This window comes from Carettochelys insculpta, chromosome 17 (assembly GCF_033958435.1).
Source record: "Carettochelys insculpta isolate YL-2023 chromosome 17, ASM3395843v1, whole genome shotgun sequence".
In the NCBI taxonomy this organism is placed as follows: Eukaryota; Metazoa; Chordata; order Testudines; family Carettochelyidae; genus Carettochelys; species Carettochelys insculpta.
This window is the reverse complement of record NC_134153.1, coordinates 13,268,217-13,280,813: the sequence shown is the minus strand read 5'-3', so window position 1 is coordinate 13,280,813 and position 12,597 is coordinate 13,268,217. Positions and strand designations below refer to the sequence as shown.

General features: G+C 47.8%; 1 protein-coding gene across 4 annotated transcripts in view; it reads right to left on the bottom strand.

Annotated features, from left to right (window-relative positions):
* APCDD1L (APC down-regulated 1 like) overlaps positions 1–5,847 on the bottom strand; it is a 32,601-nt gene extending 26,754 nt beyond the window's left edge. Inside the window, exons 1-2 of one of the 4 annotated variants that reach the window (XM_075011404.1) lie at positions 4,649–5,002; positions 3,516–3,890 (exon numbers count right to left, since the gene is read on the bottom strand). Coding sequence is in view for 1 of the 4 variants with exons in the window: in XM_075011400.1 (XP_074867501.1) it covers positions 4,649–4,685 (37 nt within the window). In the remaining 3 variants the exon portion in view is untranslated. Of the gene's footprint in view, positions 1–3,515; positions 3,891–4,648; positions 5,003–5,798 lie in introns of those variants that run through there. The other 3 variants (XM_075011403.1, XM_075011401.1, XM_075011400.1) reach the window with 3 other exon arrangements.
* Between the last annotated feature and the right edge of the window lie 6,750 nt (positions 5,848–12,597).

Sequence of the window (12,597 nt, the reverse complement as noted above, 5' to 3'; positions counted from 1 at the left end):
GCTCAGTTAAATTATAGAATTAGAGATGTTTTAATGTGTGCTTTTTTGGGGTCTGGGTGTGGTTTCTAGATAGGCAAAACAGTAGACTGAAATTTCAAGCTGTCAACATTAGCCAACTTTTGATGCATTCCAGTTCTCTTAAATGCTGCCGACAGATGCTGAAATTAAAGCTGACATTCAACTTACATGCCACAAAATCTAATAATAGGTCTTGTACTACTTGAAATTAAAAAGTTGAGGACTTTCTTGCCACAAATTTCTGCTGTCATCTATATTTTCATTAGACTTTTCCAAATGGCCTAATTGAAAAATTCTTTGAATAACGTGGAAAACAAAGTATCGTATTTTGTTTTGAGATGGGAAAGAAAACTCTTTAAATCCATAACATGCCAGTGACCAGCATTCAAATCTCATGGACATCAATGTGAGAACTGAGGTGAATTCCACAGGCACCAGTGGGAGTTTTGAGTGTGGTCTGATCCCCAGATACCAGGTGAAATCCTGTATGTTTTTCCTTTCACTTTGGTGGGGCAAAGAGTTCAGTGCTTAAGGTTATCTCCATGGGAGTTGAGAGTGAATCTTCAGTGATTGTTTGGGGAATTGACTGATGACAGAATATGACTTCTATTGGCAGTGTGCAAAGTGACTTCACTGGCCTTTTTTTTTTTGCATGTTTCAGTGGCAGAATATGGCTTTATTCTTACCAATAATGAAAGTGAAGAAATGCAAACTAGATCTAAATACTTGCAAATGTTTTCTAACAAAAGGTATATATGACATAGAGCACATCTGAGAGTGTAAAAAGATCTTTGTACTGATAAAATCAAAGACTGGATGAGACTGGTAAAAATACATATGAAAGGAGTCCAAGGGAAAAGGTTAATCCAGGAATCAACTGGAGCTGTTATATCAAACCTATCGTTCCAGAGCTCTGCAGTATTCATCATTTTGCTGATTTCTCTTAATTAAGTCCAAAATGACTTATCCACTTTTACTTTTGAACATAAAGAACCATAAAGCTGGGCCTATGGGGGAAAAAAAGTTTTTTTTAAACCAAAAGAATGAATACAGCAGTATTTTAAGTTTTTGGCAAAACCCTGTCCATCATTTAGAATCTTTGTGACATGTTGCATCACACATTTGGGGCTTGGCAGGTGGAAATATGCATTCCCCTCTTAACCTGTATTTCCTTTGTTCCGTTCCCCTGCTCATATATGGGATGCCCATTACAAGAATTCTCCCAATTCAGACATTCTGTTCTGAGCATTGCTTGATTAGATCCCTGTACAATTTCTCACTGTTTACTCTAAATTAGGCTTCAGCCTCGTACACATTGATATCAGTGACAAAACGTCTACTGAAACTTCTGTAAGAGCAGAAATGGATGCTTAAAATACTCAGGTAGACAATTCAAAGGTCTCCCACTGACTTACATAAGGCCTAGAGTTAGGTCTTTCTTTTGTCTAATGCAGCTGGTAAGAAAGGCGCCCAGGGAATAGTAAATAATAGTAATAGTAATCCATTGCCTTTCCTTGAATTACGTATCTGAGTTCAAGTTTGGATCCTTCTTCACTAAAGAACCACTTATTCTTGGGAACACAAGAGCATAAGAGGCTTTCTCAATTGCTATCTAAACTTTCATTAAAGTTTTTACATTCCAATATACCGCATCAATATTTTCCATGGGTAACGTCTCTTAGATGGTTTAGAACCTTGCCAGTTTTTAAAATAAAAGGACTTCTTGACTTCCAATGTTTATTTTTAAGTTAGAAAATTATGGGGTCAGGGCTAAGATAAGATCAACAGTAGAGGTCAATTATATGATTAGAAAGCGAATCCCATAAAAAGATAATACTAAGTTTATACATATTTTACTGACCAAGTAACAATACTGTCTTGTGTCCATATGTTTAATATAGACCAAGCTTGCTTGCTAATTTATTGTGTGCTTGCTTGCTGGGTTGTTTTGCTTCATTTTTCACTCTTGATTTCAAAGCCATCCAAAAAGTCAACAATTAATGGGCTATGATCCTGTGATCTGACTCTGTTTGCTCTTTCCATAATGACAGCTTAGCTATGTTGTGAAGTATATGAATACAGACAAAGATAGGGCTGAAATGTAAAAAAGAATAAAAAAAGCACAAGTGAAAAAAATATCGTGGTTTTTATATTTTCCCCAGAAGCACAAATTGTTGAGTAAGGAAATTTTCAAAAGCCTGAAATTGCTATGGAGAAAACCAAAGCTGGAATCCAATCCTAGAAGAGGCTGCAGCTGGCAGAACCCAGTTTGGAAAGATATTTTACTTTCAGAGGGTTCTTATATTTGCCCACAACATAGCACGTGTCATTTATAAAAAATATTTTTATGGATGATGTACAACCCCTGTGGAATCAACCTTGAAATTAGAAAGCACCTAAGTAAGGCTGTTATATAGTCCTTTGGTTTCCTTACCTCTTTCCTGTGGCACTGCCCCAAAATAAAATATTAACAATAACTGTAAAAACCTTTAGCTTCTTCAGTCTAAGATGATGTATTGCAAGTGTAATAACACTAAGAAATCAACAGCGAAAAACTGTATTGTAACATACCTTATCCAAGCAAACAGGGCTGCCAGATGTTGAAAATATAATGCATGCAGCCCGTTTATATTATATCATTTATATACAGGAAAGGGAGGGTAAGAATGGTACCTTTCTATACCCACCTTTTGCCACTTTCAGTTACAATCTTGCTAAATGTTTGTGGTTCGAATTTTAAAGTCCACTGGAAGATCTCAGGCTGTGAGATGGTACAGATGAGTGGACAATTGATCAAGCCACTGTTAGCTTTAATCTTGTTTACACATTCAGATCTGATGGTACCATCCTTTAAACATCACCACCAGAAGCTATGACAGATGAGATACCAAACCAGATCACCTCACTACTAAGTGTTTTAAAAGGCTTAGTTGAGTTCTTTCTCACTGTATTTAGTGGTTTAAATGCTTTGAACTTACATGCCTGCCTTTCACCCATTGATCTCAAACTGCTTTACAAGTTAATGAACTCAGCCTCCAAACACCCTTGAAAGGCAGGTCATATTTTTCAGAGGAAGAAACTAAAGAGGAAGCCCATAAGAGGTTTCTAGATCTCCAGACAAGCCTCTTAGCCTTAAGCAACGTTCCCTCTATTTTTTCCCATCCATGGGTGAAATAAATTTTATGTGCATTGAGGCCTGTGCGGATGTGCACCATCAGTAGAAACACCTGCTGCCGGCTGTGGGGAGCTGTGGGTGCTCTGCTAATTAGCTGGTTTGCCTCTGAATCTCTCTGCCTGGTTGCCCAAGCACCCGGCTCACAGGGAACACTGGCCTCAACATCACCCCTTCTCCATCCCGTGCTATATCTTCCCATTCCTTTTTCTGTTAAATTTGTACAGGACATGGCTCTTTCCAGCTCAGAGTCTCCCTTGTATTTTCCAGGGCAACATGCTGTCCAAGCAGGTCCCATAAGGGGAAGTTCCCTCCACAGACTCACATCTTTTTAATGGGGAATCTTATAGCCCTAGGTGGCTGCCACAGGGCTGTTTAGCTTCTCCAGCTCTGTGCATCCTCTGAGGTCTCTTGCAGCTCCTTGCCAGCCCTGGCCAGATGTCAGCCTTGCCAGCTGTAAAGGTGGTCCCAAATTTTCTGTCTGGAGCTGGCCTGGAGCTCAGAGGGGAAATCTGTCTCCCCTCTTGGAGCAGGGCGATCCTGATGATGTGTTTCACCTCCAAGGACTGTGCTTCTCTGGGCTCCTTCCTGGAAAAGGGGTCCAGGAACTCCAGCCCTGGGGTTGGAAGTAGCACCAGGAAGAGTCTCCCAGCCCTCCCTAGCCTCACACCGGGGCTCAGCTTCCCGCCTGCGCCACTGGCTAGGGCAGAAGAGAAAGATAATTAGAGGGAAGTTTGCAAAGGCCTCCAGGGAGGAGGAGCAGCAGCGGGCAGGGAGCCAGAAGCTGCCTCACTCCTCTCTCCTACCGCGGGGGCTTTGCCGAGAGACTCCCCTTCAAGCCCGCTCTGGCTGCAGACCTGTCCCAGAGCCCGGCCCAGCGAGGCAGTCCGGCCCCAAGGGCTCCTCTCTCGCGCCGGAGACACGCGGGGACCGGCGTGGAGAGTCCCGCGAGTCAATGCAAATCGCAGGGCCAGGACTGCCCCCGGAGGGACCGCGCAGAGCGCAGCTCGGGCTGGCGGGACCCCAGTGCAGCCCCGGGCCCCCCCCGCCTCATCCCCATCCCCATCCCCAGCCACTCCAGGGGCTCGCCCGGTCCCCGCGGGGATCTCGGCTCCTGTGCTGACTCTGCGGCGGGCGGCTGCCGCTGGGAGCCGCTTCGAGAGAGGGGCGGGCCGGCAGCCGCCGCCTGGGGCACAGTCCGGGGGTGGGGGCCCGCGCCCCCCAGTGCCAGGACCCGAGGCGGGGGGGGGTTCGCCGGGCGCTGGGGGGGGTCTCGGCCGTGGGACTGCGGGGGCCGGGCTTGGGGCGGGGGGGGAGGGTACCAGCCACCTCGCTCAGGCGTCAGGCGGGCGGAGAGGGGTTCCGAGGCCGGAGAGCCGGGCGGGGCGGCCTCCAAGGAGCATCCCGGCCCTTCCCGGGGCGCCTGGAGGCGCTGTGCAGCCCCCGCGGGTCACCTACCTAGGAGCAGCCCCAGGAGGCACCAGGCCCGGTCCATGGTGTCCAGCCGGCTTCCACCTGCCCGCCGAGAGAGGAGGGCGCCCCGGCGCGGGCGGGCTCAGAGGCGCAGCGCAGGCGGCCCGTGCGGCGGGGCCAGGCGGGGCCCTTCCAAGTTCATCTGCGCGCCCCGGGGCGGGGGGTGGGGGAGTCGCTGCGCGGGGCTTGTGCCTCGGCGCGGCCTGCCGGGACCGACAGTGGAGCTGCGGCTCCTGACCCCCGCGTGTCCCGCTCGGCTCCGGCTCCCGGCTCCGGCTCCGGCTCCGCCAGCGCCGCGCAGGAGCGTCCCCCACCCCGCCGCACCGCCCAGGCTGTAACGGGGCTGGGCAGCCACAGGTTGGAGCTGCCAGAAGAGGTGGAGACTCCCCCCACCACCGCCGCAGCTGCACATTGCAACGTCCCCCTCCCCCAGCCCCAGCCCGTCCCGCGGGAGCGCCCCCGGCCGGCACGGTGCTGCTGGACACGGGCCACCGCCCCCCAGCCCACTGCCCCCCTCCCCGCCCCTCCCCCTCCCCTGTTCACATTCCCCCCAAGGCGCGGGCGGGCGGGGAGGAGGCGCCGGGGCAGAGATGGGGTTTGTTTTTGGGGCGGGGGGGGGCGTTTGCGCTGCTGCCTTCGCCCTGCCCAGCTCTAGGCCAGCGCCCTCCGCCCCCCCCCCCCCCACCTCTCTCCTGCCGTGTGGGGCGGGGGAGCGCACGGGGGAATCCGGGGCTGAGAGCGGGCACTGCTGGAGGGGGCCCCGGGGATCGCGGAGGGGCTGTCCGTGTCCCCTGCCACCAATGGCTCTATCCCCCAGACACTCGCCTCCCTGGCTGGCAGCCGGGACCCTGAGCTGGCCAAGCAGAGTCCCGGCCATTTATCCCCTGGATCTCCCGGGGTCGGGGCAGCTCGCGGGCTGAGGTTTAGCTCTGGGCACTTCCAGACTCAGACATAACAGCTTTCACTGTTTGGGAACGAGACACCCGGGCATGGCTCATCACCAGGGTTAACCTAAACCCAGATCTGTCCTGAGCAGAAGCGCCTCACACACACTCTGTTCTCCTCAAAGGAGTGACTGCCTCCTCTCTGCTTTGGGGAAAGTTCAGGGCTGGATCCTGGGTTCCCTGTTACTCACCCTACTGATCCCAGACAGACTCTGCCGGAGTAAGAAAAGCAAAACTTGGGTCCAATGGAGCCCTCCCTGGCTCACGTGTGTGGCTTCACAGGCTTTAGCTTTCCTGTTGCTACCGGTTTCGTTATGTTGACAAAATATCACACAGTTCCCTTACTAGGAAGTGCTCATCTGAAGTACAGCCATAAATAATCCAAACTACATAACACTTCTCAAAATAAATTAACAAAGTCCATTTTGTGGTGCAGGCACTTTTTGTTTGTTTTATTGTATTTCACACATTCACAATAGTTTTCCCAGTCATTAGCGCAAATCACCACCCTCACAACTGTAATCTTTTGTCTAAGGCATGGGGGGGGAGGGCAAAACACCTAACCATGATGTTAAAGAAAAAGCAGCAATTTTGCAAGGAGTGGCTTTGAAAAGCAGGACATTGCATTGTTGGGATCCATTCAACTAAAATGAAACACATTACTTTGAAAAAATTATGGTACAAATAACTTTAGAACAGCTGTCTTACTCTTAAATTGTGCATCTGATCTTGCACGTACAATGCTTCCAATGTACTCTCCAAGCTGACTTTAATATCCTCTTACTATAGTCAGAGGTCTTTTCAGGATATTTTGGCAGTAAACAAAACCTATTAAAAAAAACACTTCTGATGCAGGTGTTTGAAAATCATCACCGTCATGTGTCATAGATTCTCTAAGACTTTATTGTAAAAGGAACTAAATAATAAGTTCCGTTCATACAGCTCCTTTTGTCCCCAAAGATCCCGAAGGACTTTGCAAACATAACAAAATGATATATGCATTTCATTTAAAAGGATCACTTCTGCAACCATTCAAATGCACACATATCTGGCAAGAGCAGGGATGGCCCACTAATTTTGGGAAGCCATCACAGGCTCCATAGTTCCACTATATTAATGGAGAGGGTGAGGAGTCTGGGAGGGAGTTTGCATGTAGAAGGGGGTGCTGGGCAGGTGCAGCGGGTTGGGGTCTGGAAGAGGGTGAGGGGTACGGGCTCTTTGAGAAATTTGGGTGCAGGTGGGAGTTCTGACCTGGTGCAGGGAGTTGAGGTGTGGCAGGGGATGAGAGAGGCAGGCTCTGGCTGGGAGGCACTTACCACAGGTGGCTCCTGGCCTGCAGCACAGCAGGGTGCTCAGGCAGGCTGCCTGAACCTGATGGCTCCCTGCCATGCCTCACACACTCCTGGAAGCAGGCAGCTACTGCTGGCAAGTCTCTGCATGCCCCTTTGTGGGAGGAATACTGCTGCCTGTGCCCATGAGCACCACCCAGCAGCTCAGGCAATGTGCACTGTGAGGACAGTGATGGAGGGGCAGGGACAGCACATGGAGGCATCCTCCCTGCTCCTCAGCCAGGGGCATGCAGAGACATGGAAGCAGCAGCCAGATGCTTACAAGAGCCTTGTGGGGCCATGGCAGGCAGGCAGGCAGCTTATCTGAGTGCCCTGCTGTGCTGGGAGTCGGACAGAAATATGAGATGGGCTGTCTCCAGCACATGGGCCACATTTTGCCCACCTTTGGGCTACAGCACGAGTGTTCCACAGTGCACAATAACATCAGGCTGAGAAGAATCCTATATCCAATTAATCCTATACCCAGGGAGGCTCTAGGTAGGAACAATATCATTCCCCAGTTGGAAGTTTGCTAGGCCATCAAGCTGGACTTCCCTGAAGTTGCTGGGGAGTCTTTAATTACAGCAGATGGCCAGGGCTTCAGTTTCACTTCTTTTCTGAATGACAGAAATGTGGCTATTTTTTGACGATCATATCAGTCATGTATGCAGTTGTGTTAGATTTACAAAGCCAGAAGAGACCCATATGGTCATTTAGTCTGACCTGGTGTATAACGGGCCATAGGACTTCTCTCAGCTAATTCCCATTTTAACTAGCAAAGCATGACAAGGGAAGTAAATTATTGCCCTGAGCCCATAGTTCCAAAGGGACCTTGGAGCCAGATTTTGCATAGTCCCTTACTCACCATTCTGAATTAGTAGCTTTTTGCACATTCTCTGTACCAGTGTCAATACCAATACAAGGTGCAGGACAAAGAAGAATCAGGCCTTCACTCTTAGTTAGGGCTGGCCTATATAGTCGCTCTGTCACTTGAAGGTGTAAACAATCCACTCCTCTGAATGATATAGCTAAACTATGCTGACCTAACCCTCGTTCACTGGGGTCAGCAGCCACCATGGGCCTGGAGACAAGGCGTGTACAGGGCAGCTCTCTGCTCCTAGGAGTGGCAGAGCCTCAGGCAGAAGAGGAATGGCCAAGAGCAGCCAGCCCTTAGCACCACATGGAACATAGCTCTGGGCCCCTCCGCTAGCCTTCAGATGCTGTGCAGAACAGCAGAGTGATACTCCCATGGCATTTCCAAGGGAATCCTATTTAGTTACACCCCTCCTAATCCTGTCCCTACATTAGTGGGCCTGTCCCCAGTGTACAGGCAACAAAATCAATGGAGGATATTCTTCCATTGACCTACTGACAGGGGATTGGGAAGATGGTGTTCCTACACTGATGTAAAACCCCCTTCCATTGGTGTAGGCAGTGTGTACACTACAAGGTTATGCTGGCATCATAGCTATGTCAAAACAATCCCCATTTTACCTGGTGTAATGACAGCCCAAGGTGCATGGCAATGGAAAATCTGGTCTGTGAAGTCCAAGTATCTTCCCATCTCCCTCCAGACTAGCAAGGAGGTAGAGTGGGTGAGGGCCTCTGGCTACGGGTCCCCAGAAAAAGATCTGCACATTTGGTGGCATGGAGATCTTTTTGCAGGGCTGCCATTAGCCCTACGCCCAGGGACCTGGGTTGCATCTCCTAAAGTGCTTTTCTTAGGATGGAATGGCCAGGATAGAAAGGAAGAAGGCCAGGGTTCCAGAGACATGCAGGTCTCCAGCCTTGAAAATTCTGCACAGCGGAATGGAGAAATTCCATTCCACCACACTCTTTGCATGCCTAGCCAGCCCTGGCAGTGAACAGTAGCAACTCTGTCCTTGAAGTTCAGGCCCCATAGAAATAACAGTGAATATATTTGGACATTCACTGCAGTAACAGCAAACATATATTGAATGTGTGCAATTAAAAACAATCTTCCTTGCCTCCTCCTTTTCATGCCAGTAATGTTGAGAACAATGGATGGGTCACTTGTGAAGAAATTTCCTCCTTGTGACTGGACAGAGTTTAAAAACAAACACTGTGATCTTTCTGTAAGATCTGTAACAGAGCCTCCTCCCTATCTGAGACCTTCTTTGTCAAGTTTCAATCAATAATAAATGTTTATAACTCAATGATAAACTCCTAACTAGTCTCAGAGGAGTAGCCATGTTAGTCTGTATCTTCAGAAAAAACAAGCTGTCTTGTAGCACCTTAAAGACTAACAATTTTATTTATTAGCTACTGAACTATGGAAGCTTTTGAAAGCTCATTACATAATAAATAAAATTGTTAGTCTTTAAGGTGCTACAGGACTTGGTTTTTGTCTTTCTAACTAGGTGTCTTTGGTAAATATACAAGGGACCCTGTATGACTGTAATTGCAATGAATATCACTGGGGAACTCTGGAGGAAGGTGTATGCATGATTCAGCACTCATTGGCTGGTCATTAGATTTGTCATGATGAAGAGGCTGCCCTGGGGAGTTGAGCCGAAAACGTGGGTGGAAAAATAGAGATGCTGGTTGTGTGCGAGTTCTTGGGTATCAGAAATTCCCCAGTGCAGAAAAAAAACAGAATACATAGCTCCTATTTCTTTCAGTCAGTAATAAAAATGGCCAAGTCCTTTTCATCTTCAAAGCAAAGAGAACATTTACTTGTTAGTTCTCATGACACCTTTAAGTCAACTACTGTTGTTTTCTTCTTGGGGTCTCAGGTAGAGATGACTCATGTTCACTCCCAACTGGAACACAAGGTTATAAGCGCCTCATCTTGTTTGAGTCACACCACAAGACACCACCTTTCCTCCTGCCCCTTCTCCTGTATAGTGCTGTAAAAATAAATGACACTATCCTGCAGACTAGTGTTGACATAGCATTCCTTTTGGTGACTCCACATCCAGTAGGTGAGTTTCTTCTGGCTTCTTCCTGAGTGAAGGATGACTATTTTGCCTTGCAGAGTGACCCTTGGTCTACACAAGGCAGGTAAGTTGATTGCAAATACGGAATTCTAGAATTGCATAGCTAGAATCGACTTACCCGCATTTGACTTACCTGGCCGTCCTCACTGAGGAAGGTCATTGGAAGAGTTTCTCCTGTGGACACCCCTTACTCCTTGCAACAGCAAGGAGTACAGGGGTCAGTTGCAAACCTCTGATAGCTCCATCAGGCATGTGAAATCGAACCCCAGAAGATCGACCCTGAGCCAGTCGATCTTCCGGGTAATGCAGATGTGGTTGCAGCGCACAGTCAACTGTAGAGCTCCCTAAAAGAAGTGTCATGATACTGCAGTCTGTTTGGTTTGAGCTTTTCAGTGAGAGGCAGCTTGTGAAAAGCAATACCACTAAAGTCCCAGAATACATGCCTCCTGCACTTTATAAGATAACAGAGAAATGTGAAGAAGTCATTTAGGGTACCTGTCTAGCTCAGTGTATGTGTTTATACAACAAAAGGCAACAGAATATTATTTACAAGCTTAGCTGGGGTTTACACACTTTTAGACAAGTCTGGACTGCTACCTGTTATACTTGGCTCATGATGGTTTGAATAAGAATTTATAGACCCTAAGCCATCTGCAATATGTCCCAGTCCTTCAAGGCCAATGTAAATGCAATGAGGAGGAAAAAAACACACAATGGAAAGGTTAACATGTTTTTCCACCCTTGGAACATTTTATAATTGACTTTCTAGGGTCTGAGAGTAAAAGATTTGAAGCAGATCAAGCTCATGTGTCCTCTTACAGCCTCAGAGATAATTGCAGCAGTTTTCATAGCACACACACATCAGAAGTGACTTTCTTTAGTTTTATTTCATTTTAACTTGTTGAGAATACATGCCCACCAAGACACGGCAGAGAACTGGCTTTGTATGTTGATGTGAAAGCAGGCTGGTGTGATTTATATCATGGTCTTTAACAGGAATAAGAAAAGAAAGAAAGAGAAAGAAAACCAGCTTCTCATTTTGTGCAAGGTGCTTCTGTTTTCCAAAGGGCAAGGGAATTTATAAGCCTGTCATTTACTTTAATGGGCACTTTGGAAACAAGGAGAGGAGCTCTCTCCCTACTGTGAGAGTCACAGGCATAAATGCCTTCTCCTGCCCCTCAGACCCTTATCTATATTAAAGAAAGAAATTTGAAATTAAAATATATCTGGAAACTCGAGCCTACATTTTTGCATGAATGACAGCTCCTTCCTGCCCTCAGCTCACCACATTTCTCCAAGCTTGAAAACTGAAGCTTCAGTCTTAGCAGCAAAGAGTGGGAAAGACATTTGTGGTCTGGTGGTTACAGTGAAGGGACAGGAGGAGGGCTGTTGATTCAAATCTGGGCCAGACTTTTCATTCACTGTGGCCTCTATGTAGCCAGGGGCCGAGTCCCCAAAAATCCCATTGATTTTGCAATCCCATGACTTTACGTAATCTGAGAGGATCCCAGTTTCTTATTCCTCAGAAAACTGGGGTAAAAGAAAAATGCTGGTTCTCAGCCATAGATAACTGGCAGCATCGCAGAGGTCACACTACACCAGTCGAATCTCCTTCCTCCATGTTCTCAGGAATCCCAAGTTTGTTTTCATTGTCACAATAATCCCTGCTGGTGTTGAAGGAGCTGAGATGCTCAGGCTTATGCTGCAGCACTTGACACCTCTGAAAAGCCTCTGATTCCATATTTGAATTTAGAGAGCAGTTCCTTATTTTACTCCAGCCTAGGGCTTGGATTTTTTAGGTCAGTGGCAGCTCCTGTTGTCTTCAGCACAGGGAGGGAATAACCAGCTGGAAAAAGACTGTTTTATTCCATGGTTCTATCCAGAGCGCTACTAGCAATGAACGGATAGAGGTGAGAGTATCTCCAAGTAACATTCATCAGAAGGGGTACAAATGTAGCCTGCACAACATGCAGTAACGTAATGGCAGCCTGTGGCTTGCTGCTGAATACAAATACAAATACAGTAAAGTCTCAACATTTGCAAGGGTTCTGAACACAGAACCCTTGCGAATGTTGATTTTTACAAATGGCGACGGAGTGGGGCTCGGAGCCCCGGGAAGCGGCGACTGCCAGGGCTCCTGCCTTGGGTCCCGGGGAAGTGGTGGCTGCTGGCACTCTGGCCCCGGAGCCCCAGGGAAGCAGTGGCTGCCAGTACTCCTGCCTGAGGCCCTGGGGAAGCTGTGGCAGCCACCAGAGCTTCCCACCTGGAGCCCCAGGGAAGGGAGGCCACTTGCGAATAATTGAATTTGCAAATGTGGCACTCACGAATGTCGAGACCCTACTGTATACATACCACACATCCAGTCTATTCCCTGGGTTAATAATGTTCTCATTATTAACAAGCATCCTCTTCTGAGCTTAGAAACCTAGATAATGGGCACCTTGCAGATACACTGGATCAATTACAAAGGTGCATTGAGTTGAATATACCCTTCCATAGCCTCACACAACTCTTGTCCCTTTCCAGCCATTAGGACAGAGTTAAACACAACCTGTTGCACCACTGAATACAAATAATTGTGAGAGTGACTAAGCAGCGTGGTGGCTCCAAGCACAGCCACTGCCAGGCTGGCCAGAGAGAGGAAATAAGTTGGAACTGGGGCCATCAATAAAGAAGGGTAAAATAACCTTCTTGTTTGCTCA